The sequence below is a fragment of the Lactuca sativa genome, chromosome 1 (genome assembly GCF_002870075.4).
Source record: "Lactuca sativa cultivar Salinas chromosome 1, Lsat_Salinas_v11, whole genome shotgun sequence".
Classification (NCBI taxonomy): Eukaryota; Viridiplantae; Streptophyta; class Magnoliopsida; order Asterales; family Asteraceae; genus Lactuca; species Lactuca sativa.
In genome coordinates, this window is record NC_056623.2 from 14,064,737 (window position 1) to 14,080,995 (window position 16,259).

Below are 16,259 nucleotides of genomic sequence, written 5' to 3' on the forward strand. Positions count from 1 at the left end.
ATTGTTTTGTAACAATCTCCGATAGAAAACTTTGTAATATCATTGGCAATGTCTTTGTGACTTTGGTGCGGTGACATTACGAAAGGATAGTTGCATAGAATGTTAGAATCTAGCATATTCTATAAGTAGCAAGAATTTGATATTCTTTGACTTATGAAAAACGGATTTGGAGTTGTGAAATGAGAAGGATTGGAAATGTGTTCAATGTGATCTATTTCACAAAGTAAGAACCATAGGTAAACATTGTGTGCATGCTAGGAGCATGGGACAAGTGTTGGAATTCAAGTAAGAAGTTGATTAACCGAAACGACAAATAATGAGTAATCAATATGGTGATAAATAAAAGGTGTTTTATTTATGCTCAAAGGGTTGAGGCCATATGGGATTAGTATTATTCTTGTGTTTCACATTTGCATGTTTTGACTTCCAGAATAATTGAGTTTATTAAGAATAATCGAATTATTCAAACGGGCCACAGTCGTTCATATGTTGGAAGTAGATATGAATGAAGACTGTCGTGAATTGGTGTGTGGATTGTCTAAAAGAGTATTAGACATAAGCAAATGTTTGCTGCAACGTTCATGAGTGCTTATGAATGTGATTTGAGCATTGGATTAGACCCACGCTCACTTGGATCACTCTATGGATTGTATCACGAGTGATTGGTGAGACGATAACATCTTATATTCTTGAAACCGAGATGTGTGAGTTGTATCTTGCGAATCGGCTGCACATTGATAATATGTAAACGCACCAGTAACTTGGTGTTATAAAACATATTGTTGTGTGTAATTCGGTGCGTGAGTGCAAGCGAGCATTGTATCAAAGTTTATCCGTTCCTTTTATTCAAAGTAGGATAAAAGCGATATCTTTGGGCCCCTCGATGGTTTAGTGATGACAAACGTAAATGCTCGGCCGGGCTAGGGCTAATTTGATTTGTTCAATTAGTCAGTCATCATAAATCGGAAATCGAGATATAGTACAAAGAGAATGATTTGAAATCATATCTCATATGATATCTAGAATGGAGGAATATATGATCCCTTATCTAAGGACACGCGTATTTGATGTGATCAGAGTTGACAGCGGCTTTGGAAAGCTACGATTGCAGATCGGGATCCGAAGTCATATGCAGAATAGTTGTTAGACTTATCCAAGTGGGAGACTGTTGGATTAGTGTCTAAGTCCATAACTATTTTGGTATGTACTTGACCCGATGGTGCATGGTCCTTTTGGGTTGCCTTCACCAAAGCAACTTGATTGGAGAAATGAATAAAGAGAGAGAGGATAATATGATTTATTAATATGTTATAAGGATAATATATTAAAGGAGAAATCATATTTGTTTAATTAATATTGGTCAATAATTAATTGAGAATTAATTTTGTGATAAAATGTAATTAATTAAACTAGAGGGGCTGAATTGTAATTATGTGATAGTTACAAAATAAGGTAAGAATTATCTTATAAGTATGGTGGACGAATTTAAGGTTGGAAAGCCTTAGAATTCGAGTATGATAAGGATTCAAGGATTATCTTATTGGTTGCTTGGTGGATAAGCAACTAGATAAGGATAATGACTGAAACCCTATCTCTACACCTATATAAACACCCCTAGGGTCATGAATTCGTGTATCCCTTCCCAAGAAGTCCTAAATACGAATTCTAACCTCCCTCCTCTCTCCTTATACCTTCTCCACTTGCTTATGGTGTTTGTAAGCCATTAGAGGAGTGACACTTGTCACTCTCTGCTTTCCAAGGTCAATTCAAGGAGGAATTAGATTGTTATTGCTATATAACAATCAAGGTATGTTCTTAAACCTATTTACATGTGAATTCTGATTTCCATATGCTAGTATTAGGGTTCAAAGTCTTGGATTCAAAGTATGTACAATAGAGAAACCTAGATCCGAGCTTTAGGGTTTGTATGAGCACATAGGATGTCTTATGACCAAAACCCATCAGCAGTGCGATCAGGTCGGGCCCTTCCCTTTCGAGCTGGAAGTACCTGAAACATAAAATGAAAACTGTACTCACAAAGCTTAGTGAGCTCCCCCAAAATACCCCATACCATACATATATAACATCAAAACATATTGGTTCTATTTCACCCCCTTCAGTATCTTTCAACCAATACTGGGTCAATTTCACCCCCTTCGGTATCTTTCAATCGATACTGGGTCTATTTTACCTCCCTTCAGTGTCTTTCAACCAGTATCGTATCTATTTCACCCCTACCATTAACACATATAAACGTAACAATAAGAGTCACATAGCCATCAAACAGATACAGGCATAACAGGTAATTATCACGAAGACAATCATCATATTACAAACTTAATGTAGTGGGCCAACATTGGTGCCTTCGACCCACGGATACTGTAAAGGAAACTCACCTCAGACCAAAGATATCAAATCACACTCGAGGTTTTGAATCGTGAAATCCTTTCACTAAATCTAAAGTATAAAACCCTAACTAGAAATTAGGTCCATAATCCAGCCCGATAGCCCAAACCCTAAAAAGGCTACTTAACCATTGCCTTATTGGGCCTAACCCACCAAGGCTCAAATACAATTAGCCCTAAAGCCCAGAAGATAGTCCATATCCAAAATGGGCCTAAGATAAAAAAAAAAGGCCCATCACCTAAAATCTTGCAGCCCAACAAAGGCCCAAGTTCGTAAGTCCAAAATGACCCGAGGCTAAAAAGCCCAAATCCTCTCTGGTGAGTATGCTCAACATACCACCAGTACGCCCGACTTACTCACGAGCCTCGCATCGTCAGGACCTCAGGCGCGTAAGCGCAACATATGTCTAGGTACGGGCAGCTGGCTAAATCCTCCTTCGAAGGTCTTAATCAGTTAAGACCAAACGTCCAATTTTAGATCCAAGCTTATTGAAACATATTAAGCCATAAAGTTGCAAACTTTATGCTTTTACATGTCTTAAAGGGTCTCAAATCATGGATTTAGCTTTCTATTTTTCTTAAGTGGTCACCAACTCATGCAAGGTTGAGATCTAACCTCCAAGATACAAATTTATGGCTCAAAGGACCTCAAACAACAAAAGAGACGTCTCATAAAAACAAGAGTAGCAATTACTCTTAAGAGTTCATCTATGGACCAAAATATGCTAAGTTTTTCACCAAACTTAGATCTAGACTTTGAATGAACAACTTTCAGACTTTATACCTCCAGTGAGCTAGAAATGATGAACAACCTCTGGATCTACAAGCTCCTTCTTGTCTAATGCTTCTCCTCAAGCCTTATTCTTCTTCAAGATCACAAAAGAACACCCAAAAACTCTAAGTAAGCTCAAGAATACTCTCAAGATGGATAAGGTTTCGATATTAGCTCAAAAAGTCAATGGAGGCTGATAAGGTGAAGGACTAAGGGGGATTAATAAGATCAAATAGGGTGCAAACGTTAAAAATTAGGGTTTGCCCCTCGCTTGGGTACGCCTAGCATACATAGGGGACATCCCCACTCTGCGCATGCATATGAGTACGCCATACGTACCTTATGTACGCCCAACGTACTCAAGTCTAGTCCATAGATAATTGAAATAATTTGCAAGAGTTTTACCTGTCAAAACGGGCATTACAAAACTACTATCATTTTCATTCAAATTAGGCAGACTTGATGGTTGAAAAAAGTGATGAGATCCTTTTTGAGTTTGAATGAAAACATTGGCAATTTTTTGTTTCTTCCTTTTTGGGCCTCCATATAAATGCTTTTTAGGAAACCATATAGAAAAAAAACACTACACCTTAAAGGAAAAGATTACGTGTGATTTTTTTATTTATGTCTCAGCGTTGCAAAAGCTTAATATCATTTTCAATTCAAAGGAAGCTTCAACAACATTATAAAATCGGAAACAAAGATTAGAAATTTTAGAACATGATTAAAACTTTTGAATCAGAAATTTACAAAGATATTACCTTGTTAACTAAAAATTTTGAAACGTAGAGATTATAAAGAATGAAGAATCCAATCAAGTCTCTAGATATCTAATACACAAACAAAATCAGAAAAAAAAAAAAAAAGTATAAGTTTTCAGCATTTGACCCGTTATCAGATGGACAAGAACGCGAATAAGAAATCAAATTTGAGAATAATTGACAAACTGCTAATCTGATGTCTTTATCTCCTAATGATCATCAATGGACAATTAGTCGGTACTTTGCATTCATTCGAAATCAGAAATTTTGGTCTATATTACTCGTCTTCCGAGCTCTGATCGAAATTGAATGAAGTAGCGAACGAAAGTGGGAAGCAAATTAAGAAAAAGGGAGGACGGCGAGATCAAAAGTGAGAAGAAAGTAAGAGAGAACAGATGTAATTTTGCCCTTCTGATGTTGATTAATGATAGCAAGTAACGAGGACGTCGATTCATTCTTCCCCCTTGTGGATATCGATTCGTGAACCCACACACCTAGTTCACATACTTCACATTGCTGTGCAAAAAAAAATTATTTTTTATTTTTACTTTTTGGGCTGATTAATTCCGTTTTCTTAGATTGATTTAAATTTAGGCTTATTTGGACTCCTAAAATCAAGGTTCTAAATGACATGAGACGTGGCGTGGCGGCAAGGCTAAGCCTCAAGTTTTACGAGTCATGGCGAGCTACGACGTTTTTCAAGGCGTGATGTAAGGTGACGATTTTTTATTAATTTATAGTTAAATTACCACATAAATATAAATTTATATCAAATATAAATACTTTTTAAAAGTGTTATATCAATAACTAATAACAAAAAAAAAAAAACAATAATTGTATCCCCGATTAGAAAAGATATAACAAAGAGCAAAATAATGTGTCTCAAACGAAAAAACACGCGCTATAAAACGCCAAAATACGTCATGGCACGCCATATCACGCCTTGTCACACGTCATGCATAAAAGCAACGTTGTGAGACTTTTCGTAACGGCGAAGTCACGCCTCACGTCATGGCATACATTGGCATGCGTCATGGCGCGCCTTTTAGAACACTACCTAAGATACATACATTGAATATATATATATATATATATATATATATATATATATATATATATATCTCATACATACTTATAAAGCTAGCATTTTTTCTTTAATCTCATGCATTTGAAACCCCCATAAAAATTTGCCAACACCTCATGCATTTGAAACCCCTACACCCTTTCACATTCAAAGTAATTAATCATACATAATCCCATTCCAAGAAAATCACACACTCTATAAGTTCAACACCTCATGCATTTCAAACCCCCACACCCTTTCACCTTCATTATATATGTAGTTATATTAGTATATTTTTCTTATAAAAAGTCGTCATTTGGTTGAAGATATTATGATTCAAAAGCTTCATATAGTTGAAGCATTCACGATCCAAATATGATGATTTGAAGAAATTGATTATGTCGCATCGATGGTAATTGTAATATGATTTTTTTCTTTCAACCAAAACAAATGAAGCTTTTCTATTCTTTCTTTATATTCACTTTCTCATTTGACCTTTATATGTGCTTTGTATGTATTACTCAATCTTGAATGTGACTCTCCAAACATCAATGTTTTGCTTGGAATATCTTTCTCATTCTTCTTTTTCAAGAAAAACATTTTGATTGCAGGTTAGCGAAAAATTGTCATCAAGTTTCTATGGTTGAATGGTGTTCAATAAAGAAAGAAGATTCAGAAAACGGATATAGGTTTTTTTAGCAAAGTATACGAATGTTAGTTTTTCTTTTGATTTAAACGTATATTTATGTAAGATTTTTATTTATATATTCAACCACCCAATGTTCTTATTAATTTGATTGTAGTGTTTCTATTTTGATTTTGTTTATTTTCTATTATTTTTTTTTTGTTGGGTTATCCTACACAACTTATTTACAAGACAATATTTAAAAGATAACATAATTTTTAACATTTGATATATAATTATGATGACTTATCATGATATGTTCTTCATATGAAAGTAATTTATCCATATTACTACGACAAGAATTACATATGACATTTACGAAAATATATATTATATGTGATTTGTTTAACATATATATGCACCTATGTATGTTATAAGTTTACAATTAAATATCTTTATGTTTAATAATTGAAGGGATTAAAATGATGCATCAAAACCAATTATTTAGACAAATATAATAATAATAATAATAATAATAATAATAATAATAATAATAATAATAATAATAATAATAATAATAATAATAAATACACATTTTCAAGTACTGTATTCATTTGAAACTCACACTAGAACTCAAGAGTTTTCTAATTTATGTATATTTATTAGATACAACTCAAGAGTTTTTAACTTATGATTATTAATTAGTAATCACTAATAACTTTTTAGTTTCCTTTCTTTTATAAGGTTGTAAAGTTTTGATCATTAAAAACATTAATGTGTTTGAAGAGATTTGTGATTTAAATATGAAAAGTTAATATAAATGTTATAAAAAATGTTTTAATAGCTTTATGCTATTAAAATTTGTAGTGTTTATTTTTCATATTTTTTATTATTCGTTGTATAGATATCTTTTTTAATACAAATGTTATAATAGATGTTTTTGTATTTTTATGTTACTAAAAGTTGTAGTTCATATTTTTGTTCATATATTTTGTTACCCGTTATATATAGATTATCATATGTTTGATATATAATTTACACAATTTTAAACGGTTTATAAAATATCAAATGATTGTATATATCACAATGACTTAAAAATTAAAACTATAATCATCATACCATATCATATCATACTATATTATAAATGAAACATTTTTTCTTTCACCGCATTCATTTGAAACTCCCAACTTTTCGTATTTCCATACAATATACTTAATTTATTAACTTAAATATGCTTTTAGTTGTAAACATTATCATAAATGGAAGAATTTGTGACTTATCAATATGATATACTTAACTAGACGAATTCTCGCGCGTTGCGCGACGAAGATTAAAAATATATTGTTAAAATATTGAAAATATATGTTCAAAATGGTTATGTTATTTTCATTAACTTTAGGATAATATTTTTACACTAATATATATATATATATATATATATATATATATATATATATATATATATATATATATATATATATATATATATATGATGGGTTTTGGTCATAAGAACATCCTATGTGCTCATACTGTAACAGCCCGAAATCTCAGGTATTGTTTAAATTATGTTTTTGGGTGATTTAAGAGGGGACTCGGCGAGTTGGAGCCTAGACTCGCCGAGTAGGATCGCAGACTTGGTCGCGGGATCGCGACTGGACTCGACGAGTCCAAGTACGGACTCGGCGAGTCGACGCTGTTCAGCAGAAACCCTAACCGTTCGGTTTGGGATCGTATATAATGCTCTTATGTGCCGTCATTGTTCGTTTTTAGTCGATTGAGAGGAACCCTAATCGGTTGTGGGCATCTAGAGCAAGATTGGAGGATATTAGGGCTTGAAGAGGTTGTGGGACAAAGAGAAGAAAGGTTTTGGCTAAAGGAACAGCAAAGGATTCGAGTTCTGCGGTTTGGAAACACAGAAAGGGCATATTCCAGGTAATATTTCGGATTTCCTTCTGTTGTTTATTGTGTTTATGAAGTTAGGGCTTATGAAACCCATTTAGTGATTAGATGGGTTATTATGTTATTACCCAAACGTTTATACCCCCAGTAATGAGATGCTTAGAAGTCCAGAAAGTCCCATGGTTGTATATCTCGGGACCACACGTAATTCAGGAAGCAGTTGCTCGTCTGCATGGCATGGACTCGCCGAGTTGTTCTTCAGACTCGGCGAGTAGCTTGAAGATTTACTGGGACTCGCCGAGTTGTTCTTCAGACTCGGCGAGTGGAGTCGGGGTGGCCCCGCGATTCTTTCAAGGGTAACTCGTCGGGTCGAGGAGGGTACTCGACGAGTAGATAAGGAGTCTCAGAAAGTTGGAGGACGTCTAGACTCGCCGAGTCGTTATGGGACTCGCCGAGTCCGGTCGAGCTGACCGTTGACCGTTGACCAGAGTTGACCTAAGTCTGACTCTTAGGGATAGTCACCCTTAGAAGTTATAAGTGTTAATGAGATATGTGATGTTATAGGAAGGTTGTAGCTCGTCGGATTGTGCACGAGTGATTTCAAGAGTTGCTAGCTTTCAGCATTTACGAGGTGAGTCTTCTCACTATACTGTACCCGGAATGGGTTTGACTGTGTGACCAGAAGGTCGGATATGTTATGTGATATGTATGTTATATGTGGTAAGTTAATTGTTATGTGTGCTATGTATGATGTGTGGGCCGGAAGGCAATATGTTATGGGCCGGAAGGCGATTATGTTGTGAGGACCGGAAGGTCAGGGCCTGGAAAGGCGTATGTGCGTAAGTGTATATTGGGGAACTCACTAAGCATTTATGCTTACAGTTGTTGTGCATGTATTTCAGGTACTAGCGAGGACCGTGGGAAGGCGCCGGCATGATCGATACACACTGAAGATTGGCTTTATGATCTTGGGGTTTTGAATAATTGTATTTGACAGAATAATTAATCTATTTATGTCATGTTTAAAATGGAAACAATTATGTTTTTAAAATGAAAATTTTGTTTGAAAAATTTGAGCTGTTACACATACAAACCCTAATGCTTGGATCTAGGTTTCTCTATTGTACATGCAATTTATCCAAGACTATAAACCCTAGATCTAGCATATGATAATCAATATAACATATAATTAGGGTTTAGATCATACCTTGATTGTTATATAGCAATAACAATCCCAAATCCTTCTTGTATTGACTTTAGAAAGCTTAGAGTCACAAATGTCACTCCTCTAATCGCTCACAAACACCAAGAGCAAAAGGATGAAGAGGAGAAGAGAAGGAGGCTGCCCAAAACGTGTGGAAACCATAGAAGGAAGCTTGTCCACGTTTTTGAGGCATAAGGACTCTATATATAGTGAGGCTATTAGGGTTATCTAACAAGGAAACCCTAATTTGGATGCTTAAGCCCTAAGCAACCCATGGACTCCTTTCCTTAAAGGCCTTGGACGATTTCTAATGGGTTTCCCCATAGATTTCGTCCACTCCTTAATATAAGGCAATCCATAGCCCAAATTGCAATTATCTTATAATTACAATTCCAGTCCCGTAAGTTTAATTAATCTCTTTTAGTCACAAACTTAATTCTTATTAATTCTTGACTAATATTAATTAAACAATATGATTTCTCCTTTAATATATTATTCCCATAATATATTAAAAAATCATATTTATCCTTTCTCTCCATAATTCATCCTATCAAGTTGCTTTGGTGAAGGCAACCCAAAAGGACCATGCACCATCGGGTCAAGTACATACCAAAATAGTTATGGACTTAGACACTAATCCAACAGTCTCCCAATTGGATAAGTCTAATAACTATTTTGCGTATGACTTCAGATCCTGATCTGCAATCGTAGCTTTCCAAAGTCGTTGTCAACTCTGATCCTATCAGATACGTGTGTCCTTTAGATAAGGGATCATATATTCCTCCATTCTAGATATCGTAAAAGACATGATTTCTAATCATTCTCTCTGTATAATTTCTCGACTTCCGATTTATGACGACTGACTAATTGAACAAATCAAATTAGCCCTAGCCCGGCCGAGCATTTACGTTTGTCATCACTAAATCATCGAGGGGCCCAAAGATATCGCTTTTATCCTACTTTGGATAAAAGGAACGGATAAACTTTGATTCAATGCTCGCTTGCACTCACTCACCGAATCACACACAACAATATGTTTTATTTTTTCACCACATTCATTTGAAACTCCCATTTATTTTTCCTTTCACCACATTCATTTGAAACTCCCATGACTTTTCAATTTCTTTCTAATAATGATAATAAGTTGGTTAATAAGGTTAAATAAAATATAAAACTTAAAGTGTAATCATATATAAACTAAATTTCAATATTAAAATAATATATTTTCTTCTACTTATAAACTTATGTTTTTAATTTTTAACATATTATACTTAATTTATTAGGTCTAATATGTTGTTGTATGTAAACCATTATCATTTTAAAGCTACATCTTTTAAACAATTTGTATAAAATACTTAAATTGTTAATTTAAATATAACCTTACAGGATCAAATTAAATATAAATTTTAGTTCAACTTAAACAACCTAAAAAATATTTTGTATATATACTTATAATGCTAACATTTTTCCTTTCACCACATTCATTTGAAACTCCCATTTATTTTTCCTTTCACCACATTCATTTGAAACTCCCATGACTTTTCAATTTCTTTCTAATAATGATTATAAGTTCGTTAATAAGGTTAAATAAATATAAAACTTAAAGTGTAATCATATATAAACTAAATTTCAATATTAAAAAAATATATTTTCTTCTACTTATAAACTTATGTTTTTAACTTTTAACATATTATACTTAATTTATTAGGTCTAATATGTTGTTGTATGTAAACCATTATCATTTTAAAGCTACATCTTTTGAACAATTTGTATAAAATACTTAAATTGTTAATTTAAATATAACCTTACAGGATCGAATTAAATATAAATTTTAGTTCAACTTAAAAACCTAAAGAATATTTTGTATATATACTTATAATGCTAATATTTTTCCTTTCACCACATTCATTTGAAACTCTCATTCATTTTTCCTTTCACCACATTCATTTGAAACTTCCATGACTTTTCAATTTCTTTCTGATAATGATTATAAGTTGGTTAATAAGGTTAAATAAATATAAAACTTAAAGTGTAATCATATATAAACTAAATTTCAATATTAAAAGAATATATTTTCTTCTACTTATAAACTTATGTTTTTAACTTTTAACATATTATACTTAATTTATTAGGTCTAGTATGTTGTTGTATGTAAACCATTATCATTTTAAAGCTGCAACTTTTGAACAATTTGTATAAAATACTTAAATCGTTAATTTAAATATAACATTACAGGATCAAATTAAATATAAATTTTAGTTCAACTTAAACAACCTAAAGAATATTTCGTAAATAGTTAAAAATTAAAAGTGATAAATTGTAGTGTATTTGTAATAATGATTATAAGTTGGTTAATAATGTTAAATAAGTATCAAACCTAAGGTGTAATCATAAATAAACTAAATTTCAATATTAAAATAATATTTTTACTTTTACTTATAAAGTTATGTCTTTAACTTTTAACATATTACACTTAATTTATTAGATTTAATATGTTGTTGTATGTAAACCATTATCAATTTAAAGCTACAATTTTTGAACAGTTTAGACAAAATACTTAAATTGTTAATTTAAATATAACATTACAATGTCAACTTCAATATAAATTTCAGTTCCACTTAAAAAAAACTCAAAGAATATTTTGTGAATAGTTAAAAATGATAAATTGTAGTGCTAAATACAAAATAGTAAATTGTAATATTAATTTAACTAAAATATTTTCTAAAGATATTTTTATAACCGTTAAAAGGTTTTAAATAATTTGCTTAAAATAACTTACTATGACAATAGTTAAAAATAACTCTATATAAATGATTATATTTTTACCTTTAAAATCAAAAAAAAAAAAATTGTTTGATGTTTTAAATAATTACAATGATAGAAATTAAAATGTTAAGCAAATAAATTTTAAAAAAATAATTAATAACTACAACTATAAATAACAGTAAACTATATATTTTATTTTATTTTATTCATGAATAACCTACAAGTAGAGGTCATTCAAAAGATTGAGATTATGTAGTTTTAATAGATGTATATATTATCATATAATTCAAAATAGAATAAATTACATGAATGGTCCATATGGTTTAGAGTAATTTGCATGTTTGGTCCCTGACTTATTTTTTTAACTCGAAAGGTCCCTACTATTTGTTTTTGTTACGCACTTGGTCCTGTCTTACCTAAAAAGATTATTTTTCCCTTGATTTTTTAATTTATTTAAATAAACACATCCCCAACCCCACCCATTCACATTACCTTACCTACCCTATAATTGTTCCTTATTTAAATAATAATCTTTTTAGGTAAGACAGAGACCAAACGGGTAACAAAAACAAATAGTAGAGACCTTCGTGTAATTTACTCTTCAAAATAATCAATATATTATATCTCCTTAGTATACAAATTATTATATCAAAATATATTATATCTCCTTAGTATACAAATTATTATATCAAATTTAACAATAACATTATTGTTATATTAAAAAAAAAAATATAAAGATTTCAATTATATAGATGCTTCTGCGCAACGCATGGACATTCACCCGATATATATATAAATTTTAAACCCTTAAAGATATAAACGTTGGACGGTATTTAAACCCTTAAAGATATAAACCTTGAACTACCGTCCAGATTGCCCATAGTTATCGTCAGCGCTAAGCCTAAATTTGACGATCATGAAGAAGATGGACCAAAGATAGTGAAGTTGATCCAAAGTCCCAAATCACTGATTGTCTGATTTAAACAGTAGGTTTTAGTAAAGCCCAATACTTTATTTATATTTGCGTGTTCAAATTTTGTCAACCCATTTACCAGAACCAAATATAGACACGTTTTATAATGATGTACAAACTTGATTACAGGATTTACAAGTCACCATATCCATCACCCCTAAAAATGATTTACCATTCATCTCATTTGAGAAAAAAAAAAAATCACAAACACATGTTTGACTTCGTATTTCCCTCTTTTCAACACGAAACCAGTTTTCCCCAAAATTGTAAGCCCCATAACTTTGCTTAGAACTTAACATTGTCTTTCAAGTAACACACCACTTCTTGCTGCCAAAATTGCAATCAAAACTTCGATTAAAGACAAATCATGGGGTATCATTTGTGATAAAATGCTTTCAAGACCACAATGTGAAACTTACAATCAAACAGAGAACAAGGCATCCAGCTACACCAGGAAACAAAGCATACCAAAACTTCAAGTGATGAAATTTTGGCCCATCGATAAATAACAATGGCAAACTCGCAGCTATATTGTCACATGAACAATTTAACATAAGCGTCTTGTTTTTAGTTAAGTTTTTGTTTGTTATACAGACATGACTGTACAAATTTTACAGAGCTATTTTCACGTCTTTTGCATCCAAGATAAATCCCTAGCCTATATCTTAGGTGTGTTTTTGTCTTAATCAAATTCAGACAACTAGTTCTGTCATGTATTTATGTATAAACAGGTCTAAATAACAAAAATGGGCATTAAATGTTTACCAGGTGGATGAACTGAACGAGTATATATCATGAAGGCTAGGGATGCAGAAAGGGCAGTGCTGCGAGCGAGCCAACCGGGTCCGAAAAATGAGAAGGCTAATACACCAATTGCTGCACAACCCATTTGAGCCATAAACATATTGTACTTCTGCAAGTTTTGATTTCAAAAAAGAAATTGCGTTTGAGTTTTTTCTCCATTTTATTTTTTTTGGAAAAAATCAAAAGTTTATAAATATTATAAAGATAGAATGCGTCTATGGTTTCATCTTAATAATATTTATAAACTTTTGATCTCTAAAGAGATCGATATAAAATTATATTAATACAAATTATATTATTGCTATAGAGTGAAATTACAAAATTTTATATACATGTGACTGGCTGGTTCCAACAAATCATAGATCTGATTCAGATTTATTTAACATAAAAGTTGATCAATATAACTTTATTATCGCTATAGAACGAAATTGCATAACTTTATATACATGTGACTGGCTGGTTGTAACGAATTATAGTAATAATATCTTCTTATTTTGGATCTAAACTCCTATTTATTTTATATTAAAACTTAATGAAATATTTTATTTTATTAATGTATAATGTTAAAATCAAAATTACATAATTTTAAACATGTGACCAAGAGTGGATCGACATAAAAGTCAATAACACATGTGCAAATTATTAGAAATTTTACTATAATAGTACATATGTTGATCGAAGATCTTATAACAGTACATATGTCGAGCCTAAGGAAATTTAACAAATGCATGAATCTATTTTAAATCTTATGTCGACTCTTTTAATGTAAAGTTTTATTAATCTGACCTAATTAATATTATTTATATGAAACTTTCAAGATGGATTCCCAAGGATTCGACAGGTAACAGATTCTACGGGCACATTTTCTTTTCTTCGCATGGTCTCCACTTGCACGTGAATATTAACGTTTTAATATCAGGGTAAATTAATGATATTTATATAGTAACATTTTTCTGTTTGTGGTAGAATTATTTTCGTGTTTGGTCAGTTATTGTATTTATAGAAATATTTATATTTTTGGATAGAATCGGTCTACCGATTCAAGTGTTTTTCTGTTTCTCTGTTTGTTTGTGGTAATTATAATTTAAATTATTAATGATATGTAATCTTTTTGAATCCATATATGTTATGCAACCGGTTTTCTTGAGTTATCTCATATCTGGTTGTAAAATACTAATGTAACCAAATTCGGGAAATATAACGATTTTAATAAACGCAACCGGTCTAGAGATAATCCAATCATCCAATGGGCTTTTTATTTCTAGAATTACCATTTAGAAATGGCTTTAAAGACATTTTCAATAAGGTATCCAACATACATGTATTTAGTATATACATGTAGTATGTAGACATGTAGATTAATTAAAGGTATTTTGTACATATGAAATGATTCAATATGTGTTTGGAGAACAGTAGTATTAATACTATGGGTAAACTGTATAAAAGATATATTTTCAAACAATGAAGTTATTTATTTAAGTCTAAATACACGTCAACGACTAACGAGCGTTATATCTGTTATTTTACTTGGTACGTTGTTCATAAACAAATAATACACTCATATTCTGAGAATCGTGTATTAAATACATTACGGGTTTAAAAAGTTTATGAAAAACAATAATTTATAACATGTAAATATCTTAAACATCCAATCAACAAAAATCTTTAAAAAGGCATATAATATTATTATAAAATGTGAAATTCTTCATACATGGAAAGGATATATTCCACTTTAAATTCTTTGTTCCTCTTTAATTCTAAAAATTTAATACACACAAATACTAGTATATAATTCTCCTCGAACTTTAAATTATTTTATGATATGATAACATATATAATAAATTTGATAAATAAAACACAAGGAAAAGTGAGGGATTAATTACCCGAGCACCGGGGGTTGAAGGAGTGGCAAAAAGGACAGCGCAAACAGCTCCAAGTGGTGCTATTGTCATTGCGACTCCCTTTTTAGCCAGCATCTGGTCCATCTTCCCCAACACAGCCATGGCTGCAAATGCACCTGTTGGTTTAAAACGTCATCATTAGTACACCAAATCAAGATCATGATTATACCAATTAACACAATCGATCGAGCCAAGGTAGCGAACCTGCAGATGGCCAAAAGATGTCACTAAGTGAAGGAGCCTTCGAACCCTGATCAGGTTTCCAAGAGTCCCAGTTTAAAGTCCCAGTAGCCAACTTCCCCGTTGCTCTAACTCTAACCCCAACGCCTAATCTGGTTTTTGATTGGGACTCCGAAGTTGCTCTTCTTCTTCTTCTTCTGATGCCGGAGGCTCCGACGAGACTCGGCGGCAGACGCAATCGGAACGGAAATGCATGATGGGTATCTTGGCGGATCCTTACAATATTGGAGATGTATGAAGAAGAAACTGCAGACATTGGAGATGGAGTGAAGGAAACGGTGGGTATGTAGGCGAAAATTTACGGAAACAAATAGGCCTGACAAGTTGAGAGGACAAGTGTATGTGTGTGTTGGCCGTTGAAGGGTTGGAAGAGGCAATTATTTGATGAAGGGGCAACATGAGGCCAGTTTGTTCCCATAGTCAACTTGCTATCTCTCTAAAATATTTTAGGTTGTCTTTTTTCTCTTTTAGGTTCCTCCGTATCCCTTTGTGTCTTTATCATCTCCTCATTTGCCACTGATCTCCTCCATCCTTTCTATAGTAGTACTCCATAAATTGTAATTTTGAAGAATACTATATTATAGAATACTATATAAAATATAGTATTAAAAAAAAAACATTTTCCTTAGGAAACATTTTTATTTTTATCATATTGATTTAAAACCCTTAAATTTTCAACTTCTAATTTTATAAATGTATTAACTTAAATATATTAATAAACATAAAATATTATCATAGGTTGACTTTTTAAATTATCAATATAAATTACTTAATTTGTCAAAAAGATTCAATATTTTAAATATAAACCTAAATCGACATATAATTTTAAAGTATATTAGGTTATAT

General features: G+C 31.8%; 1 protein-coding gene across 1 annotated transcript; it reads right to left on the reverse strand.

Annotated features, from left to right (window-relative positions):
* Positions 1–12,549: 12,549 nt before the first annotated feature.
* On the reverse strand, positions 12,550–15,770 carry LOC111887338 (uncharacterized). The gene is made up of 5 exons (XM_023883498.3): positions 15,378–15,770; positions 15,156–15,289; positions 13,234–13,381; positions 12,888–12,994; positions 12,550–12,795 (listed from the first exon to the last, which is right to left on the reverse strand). The coding sequence occupies exons 1-5, from the start codon at positions 15,667–15,669 to the stop codon at positions 12,754–12,756; spliced, it is 723 nt and encodes a 240-aa protein (XP_023739266.1). The 5' UTR covers positions 15,670–15,770; the 3' UTR covers positions 12,550–12,753.
* Positions 15,771–16,259: the final 489 nt, after the last annotated feature.